Raw genomic sequence first — 15,775 nt, 5'->3', positions numbered from 1 at the left:
GAAAGAATAAGAGTCTGTTATAAGAGATAGATATCTTTCATGTACCCTACAATTCACCCATTTAAAGTGTACTGTTCAGGGGCTTTCAATATCTGTCACCCACCCGTATTTCAGAACTTTTCATTGCTCTGAAAAGAAACCTCTTATGGCAGGCATAAGGAACCATGGTGGTGCAGTGTTCAGTGCTCGCTGAAAAGATTGGCGGTTCCAGCACACCGAGCCCCTCTGTGGTTGGTCTACACCCTAAAGATTAACTCCTTGCCATTGAGTCACGTCCAACTTACACCCACCCCAAAGGACATAGTAGAAGTGCCCACAGGGTTTCCAAGGCTGTAACCTTTATGAAAGCAGAGTGCTACATAGTTCTCCCCAGGAGTAGCTATTAGATTCGGACACCTGCCCTTCTGATTAGCAGCTGAGCACATACACACTGTGCTACTGGCCTAGAAAACCAATATTTGGCCGATCTCTTGTTGCACAAGTCAAAACCAACTCTGTCAGCAATATGACAGAGATGAACCTTGAAAACTTGCTGAGTGAAATAAACCAGACGACACAAAAGGAAAACTCCTGTATGATTCCACTTCTTTGAAATACTAGATAAATGTGTAATGCCAAAGCTCATTGGTGGTGACCACTAGTGGAGAAAGGAGAAGGGAAGTCATTGTTTAAGGGACACGAGTATCTGTGAAGGGTGATGGGAAAAAATTGAAAGCATTAGAGTGGAGATGTAGCACAACATGGTGAACATAAGTAATGCCACTGAAGGGTAATGGTACACTGAAAATGGTTAAAGTGGTTAAGTTTTGATTACACATATTTTGACACAATAAAATTTAAAAACAAAGAACCCTCACACCCCTTAATCATTACTCTCGAAGCGCCTCCAGTCCCCCCAAGCTTAGGTATCCACTAATCTACTTCTAGTCTGTGTAGATTTAGCTATTTTGAATACTTCCTGTCAGTAGTCATATAATATGTGTTCCTTTGTGACTGGCTTCTTTCACTTATTATTACATACTGTTATAGTGATTCAGACTTCCAGCTACTTGCTGGACTTGTGTACAACAAAAGGAAACTAGCCATTCCTGTTCCTTCTGCTCAATTGTTGCTGTGTTTGAGCCCACTTAGCATACTGTTTTCAAGGGTCACGTAGGTTGTAGTGTGTATCAGTAACTCCATTCTTTGTGTTGTCGAGTAATATTCTATTAAATAGCTCATCTTGTTGCCATCAATTCCTTGTCTTCCATTCAAATAGACAAATAAGTTGGTGAACAACTTGAGTACTTCATGATCCGACATCTCATTTGCTTTTAGGGTTAGAGCACATTCAGCAGATCAGACTTTCAACTTGAGTGTCTCTGTGGAATTTATTTCGGTATTCCAAAGAGAGAGGGTGGCTTGATGCTATTTGCTTTCTGAAGAACGGAGGCATGTTCCATCAGATGACATACCTCTGACACTGGAGTGAACGAACACAGCAATACCCAGAAGCTTGCATTCCTAACTGGTAATACGAGTGTTTGTTTTGTTTTTTTAATGTTCCCATACGGCCTCTTCTCCTATGTTACGTAAGTGAACCATGCAGTACCGATGCCTGGTACACCAGACAGAGCCTTGGCAGCATGGTGGGTGAAGTGTTGGGCTGTGAACTGAAGAGCTGGTGGTTTGAACCCACCAGCCACTCCACAGAAGGGAATGGCAGTTGGATTCCAGGGAAATTATAGAAGACTTCCCAGAGGAAATCCTATGGGGGCAATTCTATGTCCTATAGAGTTGCTAGGAGTTGGAATTGACTCAACAGCAGTGGGTGTGTATACCCAGGGGAAGGAGTGGGAAACGCTCGCTTTTTTCCTAACACTTGTCAGACTTACATGCTCTCTGATATGGCTGAGCTTGACAGATTCATGTGTGACCAGGAACTCACCCCCACTGAGGTGACTGGTTGGTTGGAACAGTAGACAGAGAAGGGGGCAGTACTTTTCTCACGATGTATAATGCAAATAATGAAACTGCTTCGCAGGTCTATTAGCTTGCCCCAGAGAAGTCTCAGCGTTGCTGAGGGTCCCTAGCTCCTGTGAGAGGTCTTGAACTAAATACCCTGGGTTACAGCAAAGACCAGGAGTGTGCAGTTGGAGTATCTCTGCTCCTTTGGGGAAACACGTCATGTCTTGGTGACTATGAATGGATAATGTTGTCGGCATAAAATCAAGGTGCCCTCCCTGCCTGTGCCAGCTAAAGAGCCGGCCCGGGCAGCCAGAGCAATGTGCACAGAAGATAGCGAAGGGGAAGTGGAGAATGCCCTCTGTTTTCACAAGATTAGAAATCAGGACCTTTACCACCAAAAAATGCCCTCTGTGGTGTTTTCAAAAGGTTAGAAATCAGAACTTTTACTACCAAAATCAGCCGGTGATACTTCATGCGCATGGTGTAAAGACAGCAGCTGGAAGCATATCAGATTGATGTCTCACTCCTTGGATCGGCATACGTGCAGTACTAGGATCAGCAGCAAATCATTTTCTATTTGTTTTAAAACTGGGTAGCTGATGCTATTGGCTAACTTTTTTTGTTGTTGGTCACCTGTCTGATAGATGCACTGTTTGGTTGTATCAACTTTGAGCATAGATTTAAGTCATCACGTGACGCTTAAGATCATTTGGAACTTACCTTCCAGCTTTCCTGAGCACCTGCCCTATAGGGTCGTGCCAGTATAGTGTCAGAAATGAATGGGGCTTACACTACCTCCCCAACACACTACTGACTTTCTGTCCTTTCTTTGAGTATCCTAGCCTTGGGTATGGGCAGATTAGACCAAGATTTACAGAAGTGGGTGGTGAATTTCGCAAGGGATTTGGGTTGTACTTTTCATTCTTGGAGAAGATCTGAAAAAGCAGTGTTTCCAAGCAGGCAGTGCTCAAAGGGGATTTTTCATGAGCTCTCTTCCCATTTCTTAGGGAATGTCACGTCTGCCCTAGACCCTGTTTGGTAGCTCATGTGTGAGCAGCAAAAAGGTCTTCTCCTGTCTTTTAAACACACAGCAAGTATAAGGGAACTGCCAGCCTCTGCCAAAGCATTTTTATTCCGAGTCATTTGCATTTTTGGGTTATGTAAGCATGAAATCAAAGACACAGACCTGAGTCAGATGCTACGTTGTAGTTCTAAGTCAAGGTCAATAGTGACTCCGTGTACATGACTGGACCCACTCTCTCCATGCTGGTCTACTTTTTTTTTTTTTTGCTGGCCTACTTCTATAGTTTACCTTTCTGGTCTGCTAGTTCAAGTGTAGTGTGGAATGTTTTTGTTATGAGTAAAAATTCATTTAGATGTGTTGTTACTATCACAGCGATTCCGTTAATTAAAAATGTAATGATACTGTTTTAGTGCTACACTCTGGGGTCAAGTCATGTATGACGTGGGCCCTGGTGCACACTGAGCTCCAGGACATAGGGAAAACAAGAATATTTTGAAAAAGAAAAATGAGCAGGGAAAGAAATTCGAGTGGAAGGATCGGTAGAGGTTAGCCACCTGGTAGCTGCCTCCCAGCATCGAGCAAGGGGGAGAAGGCAGGACCCGGGGAACATAAGCACTGGCGCTCATCCCATGTGTCAGGTTCCTTTTGGAATTTGGTAGCTATCTCTCCAAAATAAGGAGGCTTAGCCTGAATAAACTTCCGTCTTAGAAATCATCACCAATGCAGTCACCATCCCCCTGTGTGCCCAGCTCCTCCACTGGATTTTCTCTGAGAAACCAAGGAAGTCCATCTTAAGTATTTCTGCATCGTCAGTTCCAAGCATAGTGTCAATCAAGTGAGTCTCAGTCACCGTGTTGAAAGAATACAACGAGTGAATAGCTGTACATTCTTTGCCAGACCCACAGTTATGTTTTGTGGAACAGCTGAGTGCCAAGTGCAGGCTTGAAAGGTGCTGAGAAAGAAGAGCCTCTGGCCTTCCCTCATATCCGTTGTTGTGTCCTGTCAGCCGTTCTCTTCAGGAGGTATTTTCCCAGTGCCTGTGCAGTCCCCTTCTGAGTGCCCAGTAAGCGCCTGGAGGTCACTGAGGGTGATCAGGCAGAGCAAGACAAGCTGTGCAAATGGGAGGGAGCAGACAGATGGCTCTAATCCTATATGTTTATGTCCACTCAGCAGGATATGGAGGGTGGTAACCTAAACTAAACCAAACTCTTGGCCATCGAGTCCTTTCCAACTCATGGGGTTCCAAGAGTTTAACTCTTGCTGGGAGGGAAAGCCAGTATAAGAGGACTCCATGCCAACAGATCGGAGAAGCACTCACAAGACCTCCCAGAATTGCCTGTGTGAGCCTAAGAGGCTAGACCCTTATCAGGGTTTTCCCCGTGCCAGGAAGACTCCACTTGGTGTGTTTGGGGTGTTGCCAGCAGTGAGCTTGAGCAGACCAGTGTGGTTTTAGATGCGCTGGAGTCCCAGACGTTTGCCGTGGAGATCATGCTATGGTAGGAAGAAGTGGGTGCAATAGAAACACCGCCAGGAGGAATCTAAATCCAGAGATCAGGAGAGATTAGGGAAGGCTTCTTGGAGGGGGTGGTGGATGGGAAGGAGGGAGGAAGGAGTGCTGAGGAAACTAAGACTGGGACTCTGGTTGGAGCAGATTGCAAGACTAGTGGGAGAAGACCAGGAAGACCGCTGCACGTTAACAGGAGTATCTTTATATAAGGCAGTAAGGGGTCAGGAAAGAGACATGATAGTCTTTGTGTTTCAGAAAATTCACTCTAATGACAGCATATAAAGGACAGATACCAAGATAAGGTGGGGGTGGGGTGCCGTGGGCAGGACAAAGCAAAGCCAGACTGGCTAAGAGGCTGTTGAATTATCCTTGTGAGAAATGCTAAATCATGAGAACTAGGGGGGGAAGAAGATGAGAAGTGAGAGATTTGAGACCTATCAAGCTTCCATATATCTCTCTGATCTGTTTCTGGTAAATCGAGTGAGTGAGTGGGTGGGTGGGTGAGTGAGTGAGTAGGCTAAGAATTCTTAGAGGTTGTGGGGTAGACAACACTGAAACAGGAAATCGCTGTCAGAACATGCCTGCAGTACCTTCTCATCTTGAAGGACAGTGTTCTGCACAGAGTCCTCTGTGTGCATTTTCTTTTGGATTGACCTGTGTGTCTTATAATCTTTCCAAACTTTATCTGTCCAATTCAAAGTCGAGCTGATGAGGCTGTCTGGGCTGACTGAGTTGACCCTCAGCTCAGAGTGGGGTGGGAAGGTGCCCACAGGGGAGAGAGTATCCTCTGCCCAATGTCAGGCTCACCCTGGAGCAGAAGCTCCAGACCCCTATCACCACGCTGTGCAGAGTGGGGGCTCCCCTCCAACCTGAGGTCCTTCCTTATGGGCTCCAGTGAGAAAATGTGTGTGAAGCCACATAAGAATTGGCATTCCAGGCAAGAAAAGGCAGTGACCCGTCATCAATAGGTCTTGTGAGTTTGACTTAAGCATTGTAAATGTTTTAACTGTGTTAGTCCAGGTAGACTAGAGAAACAAATTCATAGGCTCTCATGTGTATAAGAAAGAGCAGCATTATATTAAAGAGTAGTTTGTATATTAAGAAAACATCCCAGCCCAGCCCAGATCAAGTCCATAAGCCCTATATAACCCTATCCGATACCAGTCTATAATTTCTTCAGACTCACGAAATACATGCAGTGATGCCAAATGCTGGAAAATCACAAGCCAGTGGTTGGGAAGTCTTGTGGATCCAGTGACAGTGGAAGCATCTCAGTGCTGGCATGAGTCTCCATGTGGCTCCCCCAGCTCCGGGGCTTTGGCTTCCATCAGTGTAGCTCCATGTGGCTTGTCAGCAGGAATACCAGGCAGAGAGTATGTCTGCCCTCCAATGAGCTATTTATCTCTTCCCACCCTCCAAATGAGGTTATCAAGCTGCGACCTGATTGACAGGAGATTATGTGACTACCACATAACTCTTGCATATCCCTTTGAAACAAGAATAAAACACTTCCTACCAGCTGGTGTATAGCTTGTTTTCATTTCTTAGAGACTGAGATACCGTTCCTCCCCCAGTCACCAAACCCAACCCACTGCCCTCTAATCCAGTCCAGTTCATAGTGTCCCTATGGGACAGAGAACTACCCAGAGAGGGTAGTCTTTGTGGAAGCAGACTGCCACGTATTTCTCCTGTGGAGTGGCTGATGAATTCAAACAGCCCTAGAACCACCCTCTTATGAACTGACTGCATCGTCTTTCTAATTTTGATCTCATGTATTTAACCTGGGTGACACTTGCTCTGCCAGAGCTTGACTCTGGGCATTTAGGCTGCACTCACCACCCCTGTTCACACAGCTGGGCATTACTGCTTCCAGACTAACAAGGGTCCTCCAGCTCCTGGGAAACCAGGCCATGACTCACAGGGGTTGAGAGGAAATGAATTGCATAGTCTTTTCAAATAGTGTGACTTCTTGCTCATTAGTGTTAGGAACTCGTTGTCTCTGAATTCCCTGGGGCTTCCGTGTTCTCGTGGCAGTGCTGATTCTTATGGTTTAGTACTGTGCCTCTGCTCTGCGCCAGCCCAGGCTGAAGCCCTCGGCATGTAAGATGTACTCTGACCCCTTGAGCCCTGAAGCATTCGTTTTATACATCAGGAAAGTGAGACACGTGCTCTCTTGTCACTAGCCTGGCATCACAGTGAGAGCTGGAATTGGAACCTCATCATGTGGCTCTGCAGCCATGTCTTCACCTTGCGCCTCTTCTCCCCGGCAGGTGGAAACTTGGGGCTGAGCAGACAGGCTGTCCGAGCTAGGATTTCTGTCCCTGGTTTGGTAGCAGTCAGAGATGTCAATGAGGAAAGGTCTATTGGAATCCTAGGGTCCTTTCAGGCTTCTCCACAGTGGAAGTATATGAACAGAACTCCCTCTATGATAAAAGCTTTCATCAAGAGGGTCCACTCTTTACATGTTGTTTTGTGTTGTCTCTTTCTTTAGGTTAAAGAGACCAAGTGGCATGAGCAGCCTCCTGGGGAAGATTGGCGCCAAGAAGCAGAAAATGAGCACCCTCGAGAAGTCCAAATTGGACTGGGAAAGCTTCAAGGAGGAAGAGGGGATCGGAGAAGAACTGGCCATCCATAATCGAGGGAAAGAGGGGTGAGACGGGAAGATGTGGTTCTTTGGCAAACCTCTCACCCCAAACCCCACTCCCTGCCATCCAGTTAATTCCCACTCCCGGCAGCCCCCAGGGCAGGGTAAACTGTGCCTTGTGTTTTCCAGACAGAACTCTCTTTACAGAGTAGAAAGGCTCAGCCCACGGAGCAGCCAGTGGTTTCAGACTGCTGACTTTACAGCCCCATGTATAACCACTGTGCCACCAGGGTTCCTTCGCAAAACCTTAAAATAAAAATCCATACTCAAGTCGATGCTGACTTGTAGCAACCTTCCAGGACAGAGTAGAACTGCCCCCTGTGAGTTTCCAAGACTGTAACTGTTTTTGGAGTAGAAACCCCATCTTTCTCTCTCAGAGAGGCTGGTGGTTTTGAACTACCAACCTTATGGATCACAGCCCAATTCGTAACCACTATGCCTCCAGGGCTCCTTTGCAAAACCTAAGGACTCTGGAATCATTCATTGCAAACTGCTCAACATAAGCATTAGGAGAGAAGAAAGTCGTAGTTTGTCCACAAAGATCTGTAGGGCTGGTGCTGCTGGCAAGAGCCCCTGAGCTGGCAGGAAGAAGGGACAGCACTTGCTCAGGGAACCCTCTGGGCGGTGGAGTGGAATTGATGCCGCAGGGACCTATCAGTTGCCTGGTCCAGTCACGTGGAGGAATCTGGGTCCCTCCCACAGCCTTGACCTGATCTAAATCATCTTGCCTGCTGTGAAGCCAGACCAGCTCCATGGTTACTAAGCAGAGCCACCAGAGTGCCTAGATGCTGTTGTAGTCTGATGGAAATCTTTCTGTCCGTGACATGGTCCATGTGTGACAGGCCATTGCTTGCACTTCATAGAGTGGAACCTGGAACAACATGGGGTGTGTGCAGTGTGCCCACTTCTTCTGCACTCAAAAACCCACTTATGATTGATAGTTGGCTCTTCAACAACATAGGCTGACCCCACTCACTCACACGGGAAGAGAATCCACCTAAAACGCACGTGATTCTCCTCTCTACCATGAGCAGGGTGCAACGGCAAGGAGCCAGTGGTTCCTGGAGAGCCACTCGGATGGCTTGGCGTCAGATGGTGTTTTAAGCAGATGCTCACAGCACCTGAATTTACTGTAATAGCAACAGGAAGGGAAATGCTGAGTGCAAGTGGGCCAGCCAGCTCAAACTCATGCTCTTCAAGAGGGGGGGTGGGGTGGGCGGGGAACAACAACAAGAAATGGTGAATAGCGGGGTGCCTCAGAAGGAGCTAAGGGACGAGATGGCTGTGGAAGTGGGTCCCCACACCCTCAGTGAGGGGAAATTGTGAGTGCTAGCCACCCTTCCCTCACTGGGTGGTTGTGAGGGTTTCATGAGATGATGTGTAGCAGCTGTAAAGAGAGAGCTATCTGGATTAGACCTATGTATGTGATGTACGGAGCGCACTGTGCAGAGTGCCTGTCTCACAAAGCCAGTCCATTGGGACTAGCGTAGAGTAACTCTGCAGGAGTGGAACTGCTCCTGGGGGTTGGACTACCGTACACCTCTACTGGCACAGACAGCCTCATCTTTCTCCTGTGGACTGCCAGCCCTGTGCTTAGCTCACAGCGTCAGCAGGGCTCCCTCAGTCACATAAAGCATTAAGCAGAAGTCATCACTAAATTACAATAAGCTAAGTGACAATAAAGTTCGGCTGGCTGTGTGTTGGCATCATATTTCTAAATTTGCCTTCAAAGTTATTTGAACCCACAAGCTATCAGATTAAGACAAGTGGAAATTACTTTGTGCACTTGTTTACACTTCTGGGTCAGTCTGTCAAGGTTAGAGTGTCACTGGATCATTAACCGTGACTCTGGGGAAGGCCAGGCCTCTGACTCTCCAGGAGTAGATGACTTTGACATTCTCCCTCAAACTCCTTCCACTCCGAGAATAAACTCGGGGAACTCAGCTTCTTCCTGCTCTCGGCCTCTGCCACTAACCTGCCAGTGTGCATCCTCTGTCAGTCCCCTGTCCTGGTTATCTAGATTAGAGGACAACTGCTCTGCTCAAGCTAGTGGAGGTCTTGGACAGTCCGTGGGGCTGTTAAAGATAAGGAAAGCATAGAAAACAGAATGGAGACTGAAAGAGAAATTGAGGCTAATCCGGACATCTGCCTAGTGAGTACCTCTCAGGAAATGGAAAATGCCTAACTGGGCTAGGGCCAGTTAGTGTAGCGGTTACATGTTTGGCTTGCTAATCTCAATGTCAACAATTCAAAACCACCAGCTGCCCCTGAGGAGAAAGATGAGGCTTTCGACTCCCATGAAGAGTCAGCCCACAGGGGCAGTTCTTTCCGGTCTTCTAGGGTCACTGTGAGTCAGAATTGACATGATAGAAGTGAGTTTGGGGTTTGTTTTTGTTTTGGGGAGGGTGTTAGGAATGTAACTCATGCTCTGTTCCTCCCTCCCTCGCCTAAGGTTTCTCATGTCATGTGGTCCCCGGCCACGCACCACCCACACACCCGCCCCCATGCTACACAAAGGTGATTGTGCTTTCCAGTGCAGCCTGGTGACTTCTGTGCCCTATCTCCCTTCTTTCCCCCTACCTTCCTAGTGCCACCCCGCCTCCACTCCCTTCCCATTCCTGTCTCCTGCCAAAGGCACCCACACCTGGTCCCTGGAGAGCCACTGTTCTTTCTCACCTGGGCGGTGATTTCCTGGCCCTGAGGGAAGGCCCACCCGTCTGCGGTCAGGTTGCAGAGACCTTTATCAGTGATACACACTCCTCAGGCATTCTGATGCCTAGTCAGGGACAAGAATCGCTGCAGTCAGAGGACAGCAGGTGTACCTTCCCAGCAGACAAAACCGGAGAGCACACAGGTGACGCCAAGAAGCAACTAGTACCGCACTGAGGGGAGGAGGAAGCACAGGGGCTAAGGCAGTAAAGTGTGGCCTGAGGCCAGCTGGGCCTAGGTCCTCTGCGGGGGCGTTGGAAGGGCAAAGCAGCCCCGGTGGACAGGACATTCGGGCATCCCCAAGGGCCATACCCAGACAAAAAGGACAGGCACTGGTGTCAGAAGAAGGGAGTCTGCTCGCTGCTGCCCCCCACCAGTGCCCACGCACTCTCTAGGGCCTTTCTGGGCAACTGGGTGCTTCCTCCCTTTAAGCCCTTTCCTGGTGCACATGTCTCCCAGGCCTGGGGAATTTCCCACAGTGGTGGCAGAACCACTTGGGGTCATCTTTTCCCAGTGACCCTGGATGGACTCTTCATCATCTGGGATTTTCAACTTAGCAAGCCCCAGAGCTGGGTTCTGGGCACCCCCATCTTTTCTACACTATCTTTTCCCAGGGCCTTGCTGCTCTCCCACCCCATTGATGGTCATGGGCCTTCACGATGGGAGATGAGTTGTTGAGGGGGATGGGGGGCAAGCAGAGAGAATTATTTTCTTTCTCCAAAGATGGCTGGATCCATGACCCCCTGGAGTCTTTCCAAAGCTGCCTGGCTGGGAGGGGTGCTGTGAAGAAGAACGGAACTTACTCTCATGGCCCTTCCGCCTGGCTGAGAGATGTCAGAGGGAAGCACTCTCCCAGAAACTGCTGGCGGCCAGTGCAGCATGTGGCTGACGGCTCCTTTCTACTGCGTTTCTTATGGCCGGAAAGGGCCTATCATTCCATCTGTTCTGAGCCAGTGTGTTCTCACTGCAGAGTGTTGCCATTGGGGGGTGAGCGTCACCCACATCTCTGCTCACACCTTCGCCACAGGGAAACCTTGCTCAGAGAGACCCTTGCTGCAGACTTCCTGCACTGCTCAGCAGTGCCCTGTTTTTGCAGGCCTCTTTTGGGCTTCCAGCCACTGGGTGGCCCTGTGATGGAGCTTTGGGCTGTCTTCACACCCCACGCTCTTTCCTATCAAGGACCTCTGACCTTGCAGAGAATGGACATTCCAGACAGTAACAACTGACATCGTCCCTGGCAGCACTTTGCCCTCCTCTTGCCCTCACCTCCCCCCCTCTCTTCCCCCTCCCTGCACATTGACCTCAGTCTCAGGAACATTGCAGCTGGAAAAGTGATTTGGGTCGGAGGATCAAAAAGATGTCACCCTGTTGTGTCTAACCTAGTTTTGAAGCGAGACGCTAACCAATCCCTCTGGTTCTTGATTCTATTAACACACTTGATTAACCTCGGCCCAGAAGAGCTGCTCTCTGAACAGATCCTCATCGGGAGGGGTGATCCACATCCCCCTCTCTCCAGTTCCCTGTAGGCTGGGCAGAACCAATCTGGGGCCCATTGTACTTGGCTGTAACCCACTTAACGTGACTGGAAACATCCAGAGACTTAGTTTAACAGGCCGTGCAATTGGGCCACTTCTGAAGTGAGGGCCGCTTCCTCTTTCTGGAGCGTATGTCCTGGATCCTGGGTCCTGAGACTAGCGAAGCAGTGAAGTCAGAAAGGGGAAGTGGGAAACTCGAGCCGCTCCCACAGCTCTTGGTGGTTTCTTCGTTCCCAAGCCTTGCCCTGGTGTCATCCACACTGAGAGTTGAGAAAGTTTGTGGTAAAGTTCCATTTTCTTTCCATCCTATTGTTCTGTGAACTTTCTTATGCCCCCTCTCTTGTCTGAGGGAGTCTTGGTGGCATGGTGGGTTACGCATTGGTCTGCTAACTACAAGGTTGCCAGTTCAAACCCACCATCTGCTCCTCAGAAGAAAGAGGAGGCTTTCTACAAACTCCCTTGAAGATTTACCACTCGGAAACCCACCAAAGCAGTTCTCTCTCCTGCAGGCTCGCCGAGCCAGAACAGACTCAATGGCAGTGAGTTTTGAGTTCTGACTGCCTGAGGAGCTATGGTGGTTTTTATTCCCATTTTACAAAGAACGGGAAGTGATCAAGCATAGGTAATTAGTATCTTGCCCAAAGTCATGATAAGAGATGCTGTAGAACTGCACTTCTCAACCTGTGGGTCGCAACCCCTTTTGGGGTCGAATGACCCTTTCACAGGGGTCGCCTGATTCATAGTAGCAAAATGACAAGAAGTAGCAATGAAAATAATTTTGTGGTTGGGGGCGGTCATCACAGCATGAACTGCATGAAAGGGTCGAGGCATTAGGAAGGTTGAGAAGCACTGCGGTAGAGCGTGGCCTGGAGCCTGCCCCCATCAGCAGCAACACTGCACTGGCTCTCCGAGGACGGGGCCAGGTCCATTGGCGGTTGTGTTCCGGGGCAGTTCTTAGCAGTAAACTTACGGGAGTTGTAATGAAACAAAGAGCCAGATCTGTGTGGGGCCTTTGTCTGGTTGCTGTGGAGAATTCATTCGCAGCCTGCAGATGGACCTTCATTGCCAGTGAGACTGCCCCAACCCTGACTTCGGCCTGCACCCGCCTCCTTGGTGCCCAGCCTATGCTCAGGACAGGGTCAAGGTCAACTGGACTTAGGAAGGCCATTGGCTGCCAGTAAGTACCTGGTTTGAGTGTCACTTCTTCTTTAAGGGAATGTCAGGAAGAAGCATCACAAACTCACGGCCTCATCAGTGCTCTCCTAGTGCCCCACTTCCCCTACCCTCAGGCAGGTAGCGCTGAGCCAGGCCCTAAATTCCTGCTGCACCCACAGGAGCACCAAAGTCCACCAGAACACTAACACCACCTCCACCACCACCACCCCCAAAAAAGCCCTCCCCCAGGCTGAGCGAGCTGTAGACAAGGAGGGGAGCCTGGGAGTGAGTTCACTCTGCTAGGTGTCCAGCTCCCCACCAGCTTTCCTTGGACCCACTTTCTACAAGGGCCCCCAGTGTCTGGCCCGGGAGGAAGACAGGAGGTGGTTCAGCTCTCAGGTCATGGGTGTAGGAGCTGTTCTGTCATGGGAGCTCCAGCCGAGGCTGCACAGGGTCTCTGACTCTCAGAGTTGATGCTATGCCTGTACCGTCCCCACCAAGGGCCTTCAAAACATACCTGGTAAAATTGCCTGTGCAAAAAAGTAAATAAAATTGCCTGTGAAAAGACCAGGGTGCCCTTCTGGGAAGCCTTCCCACCCGGCACCAGCCTCACTAGGCCATTCTCAGCTTTGCCCCATCTGACAGCCTCTGCTAGTCTGGGGAGAGGAGATGTACAGGCAAGTGTCAGGACAGTGGGCCCTTCACAGGTGAGCATCTGAGTATGGAATCCTCCCAGTCGGTTGGTGTGGGAGAGGCTGGCCCAAGGGCTTCCAGCGAGTTTGCTTCTGTTTGACTCCCTGAAAAGAATTGGCTAACTATCTCACTTCCCCAGATAGATTCAGAATCATGTCAACAGTCAACAAGCTCCCCAGGTTATAGACGGGTATGTAAGAATCACCTGGGGGATTATCACAATGTAGATTGTTTCCATATGTGTGCACCTGTACCCGGCAGGTGCCAGAGTTCCAGCTCCTCCTCCCCTGGAAGGTAAGGCGCTGCTGCCCTCTCCCTTTACCTGCAGAGGTGTTACCAGCTCAGATACAGAATTCTGAGAAATTGCAATCCAGATAAATATTGAATTGGTTTTTTACTGTTAAGTATGAGAGGAAATACCGATGTCTATTCCTGTGAAGGTTTACTGAGTTACAGGGCGCTGCATGGGTTATACATATTAAAACCCTTTGATTTGCTGAGTCTGGTCCCAGCCTGCAGAGAGGCACCCAGGTGCCTGAACCTGGCAGTATTCTCACCATGGAGGTGGCCATGTGACGGCAGAGGCACATTTTCCAGTGTACCACAAAAGACAAACTAGTGTAGAGATTCAATTACGATTCCCATTTCCAATGGCAGTTTTGCTCTCTCGATAGGTTAATTAGAGCAGAGCTTTTCTCCCTCCCAGGCAAATCTCAGGACCCTCTCTGGCACAGAGGTGTATTAAGATACAGATGCAGCTGTGCCCTATTAGGCAGCCAACCGCCTGCCTCAGCACCACCACCGTGTGCTCCCTCCCTCCAGGCCACTCAGCTCAGAAGCGAGGTGCCAGCAGAGTGTGGTGTGTGTGTGTGTGTGTGTGTGTACTGTTGGCACAGGGGCACGTGATCTCATCCTCTGAGGGGCCTTCAGAGAAGGCCTGTTCTGTCTCCTGCAGAAGCAACCTGGCCCGGATTAGCTTCTGAGAAGAGAAGGCAGAGTGAAAGAAAAGTGTTTACCTTCTAACAGGGAGGCTACAGTATCAGTCCTGACAGAAGTAGTACCTTTTTGGTAGTTGTTAATACTGTTGCTTTTTAAAAAATTATTATTATCAACATCTTGATAAATTTGATCTTTGTTTTTGATGGTTGGACACATTCCATATAAACTCAGAGTTATTTTCATATGCATTACTGATATGATGTAACACATGCACACACCCAGAGCCAACAAAGATAAGAACCCTGTCTTCAGTGCAGTTCATGGTAACGGGACTCCATCATTGGTCGGGGCTCCTTGCACTTCACTGGCACAGCAGCCTGGGGCGGTTTTTACTTCCAACTCTTTCCTCCCATTTTCAGATGTGCCTTTTTCTCATGTTTCAGCCTACAGCTGCAGAAAGAAGAACTTACTCAACACACCTCTGATTTACAGAGCTGCACAGCCAATGGCAGATGGCAAGGCCTCACGGGATTTGTTACATTCTTCACCAGGGTCGCCTGACTGTCTAGGATTTGAACCCATGGGGACTTAAAATGTTCTGGGCCTTTCCCCTTCAATCTCGTCACAAATTTGCAATGTCGTCTTGCCACAAGTCTCTCCTGTCTTTTCCCTTTGATAAATTGTTGCCTTTATTTCGTTTCATGCCATTCACATCTGAATCAGAAATCCTCCTGTGGCCCAAGAGTCAGCCGAGTGGATGCCCCTCAGAGATGCTGGCTGGGTCCCTCTGTCCACACTGTGTGGGGAGCAGGATGATACAGGGAGGATTCAGCTGACAGACGCCTTTCTCGTCTTCTTCCAGGTACATCGAGCGGAAAGCCTTTCTTGACCGTGTGGACCACAGGCAGTTTGAAATTGAGCGAGACCTCAGGCTGAGCAAAATGAAGCCCTGATGGGAGGAGGGAAAATCAGTAGCAGCTTCATCCTGTTTACAATGTGAGCTTCTTGTGCATCTGTGAAATGTGTCTGGTTTCTCTCCTCAACGTTTCCGGACAAGGTCTTTTCTCCTACTTTGAAATACTGCCTGTGTATCTTGCCTGTCATGCAGTTTCACTCACTGTTACTTTTAAAAGTTTGTCCTTTAAAAAAAGAAAGAAGTCAAGAAAATAAAGCAACGCCGGGGAGAGGCTGGCGAAGATGATAGCTTCCTGCATTCCTTGCCTTCCCGTTAGCCTGTGACAAAGCCAGTCCCAGGCCAGGCTGCAGTGAGGAGAGCTGGTCCACCGCATGTGCATTTCCCAGGGTCCCTGGGCCCACGGGACTCTCCTGGAGGTGGCCTTGCCATGAGACTCTGAGAAGGCGCCCCAGTGCCGGGGCAGCCAGGACCCCGGGCAGCTTGTGCTCCACCTGCTCTTCCGTCTTGGTGTCTTTCCCTCCCCAAATGGCCTCAGGCCTCGAGTGAGGATTTATAATTGTTGAAGTGGAGGGTTTTTTCCTCTCGGACTTTCTCCTCTTCCCAAAGCTAGTCAGCTTCAAGTGTGTTCCCACCTCAGTAGTTCTTTGTCAGTTTGTCAAAGAAGATTCAGAGGAGCCGTTTCCCTTTTATACTCTGCAGAATAAAT

General features: G+C 49.0%; 1 protein-coding gene across 1 annotated transcript in view; it reads left to right on the top strand.

Annotated features, from left to right (window-relative positions):
* The window catches only part of CFDP1 (craniofacial development protein 1), an 86,470-nt gene extending 71,116 nt beyond the window's left edge, over positions 1-15,354 (top strand). The window contains exons 6-7 of the mRNA XM_004704540.3: positions 6,970-7,128; positions 15,016-15,354. Of these exons, the coding sequence (XP_004704597.1) occupies positions 6,970-7,128; positions 15,016-15,106 (250 nt within the window). The 3' untranslated portion in view covers positions 15,107-15,354. The remainder of the gene's footprint in view (positions 1-6,969; positions 7,129-15,015) is intronic.
* The last annotated feature ends 421 nt before the right edge of the window (positions 15,355-15,775 follow it).

This window comes from Echinops telfairi, unplaced genomic scaffold, assembly GCF_000313985.2.
Source record: "Echinops telfairi isolate 266 unplaced genomic scaffold, ASM31398v2 ScPeMD7_2291;HRSCAF=2852, whole genome shotgun sequence".
In the NCBI taxonomy this organism is placed as follows: domain Eukaryota; kingdom Metazoa; phylum Chordata; class Mammalia; order Afrosoricida; family Tenrecidae; genus Echinops; species Echinops telfairi.
This window is presented reverse-complemented; position numbering and strand designations above follow the sequence as displayed.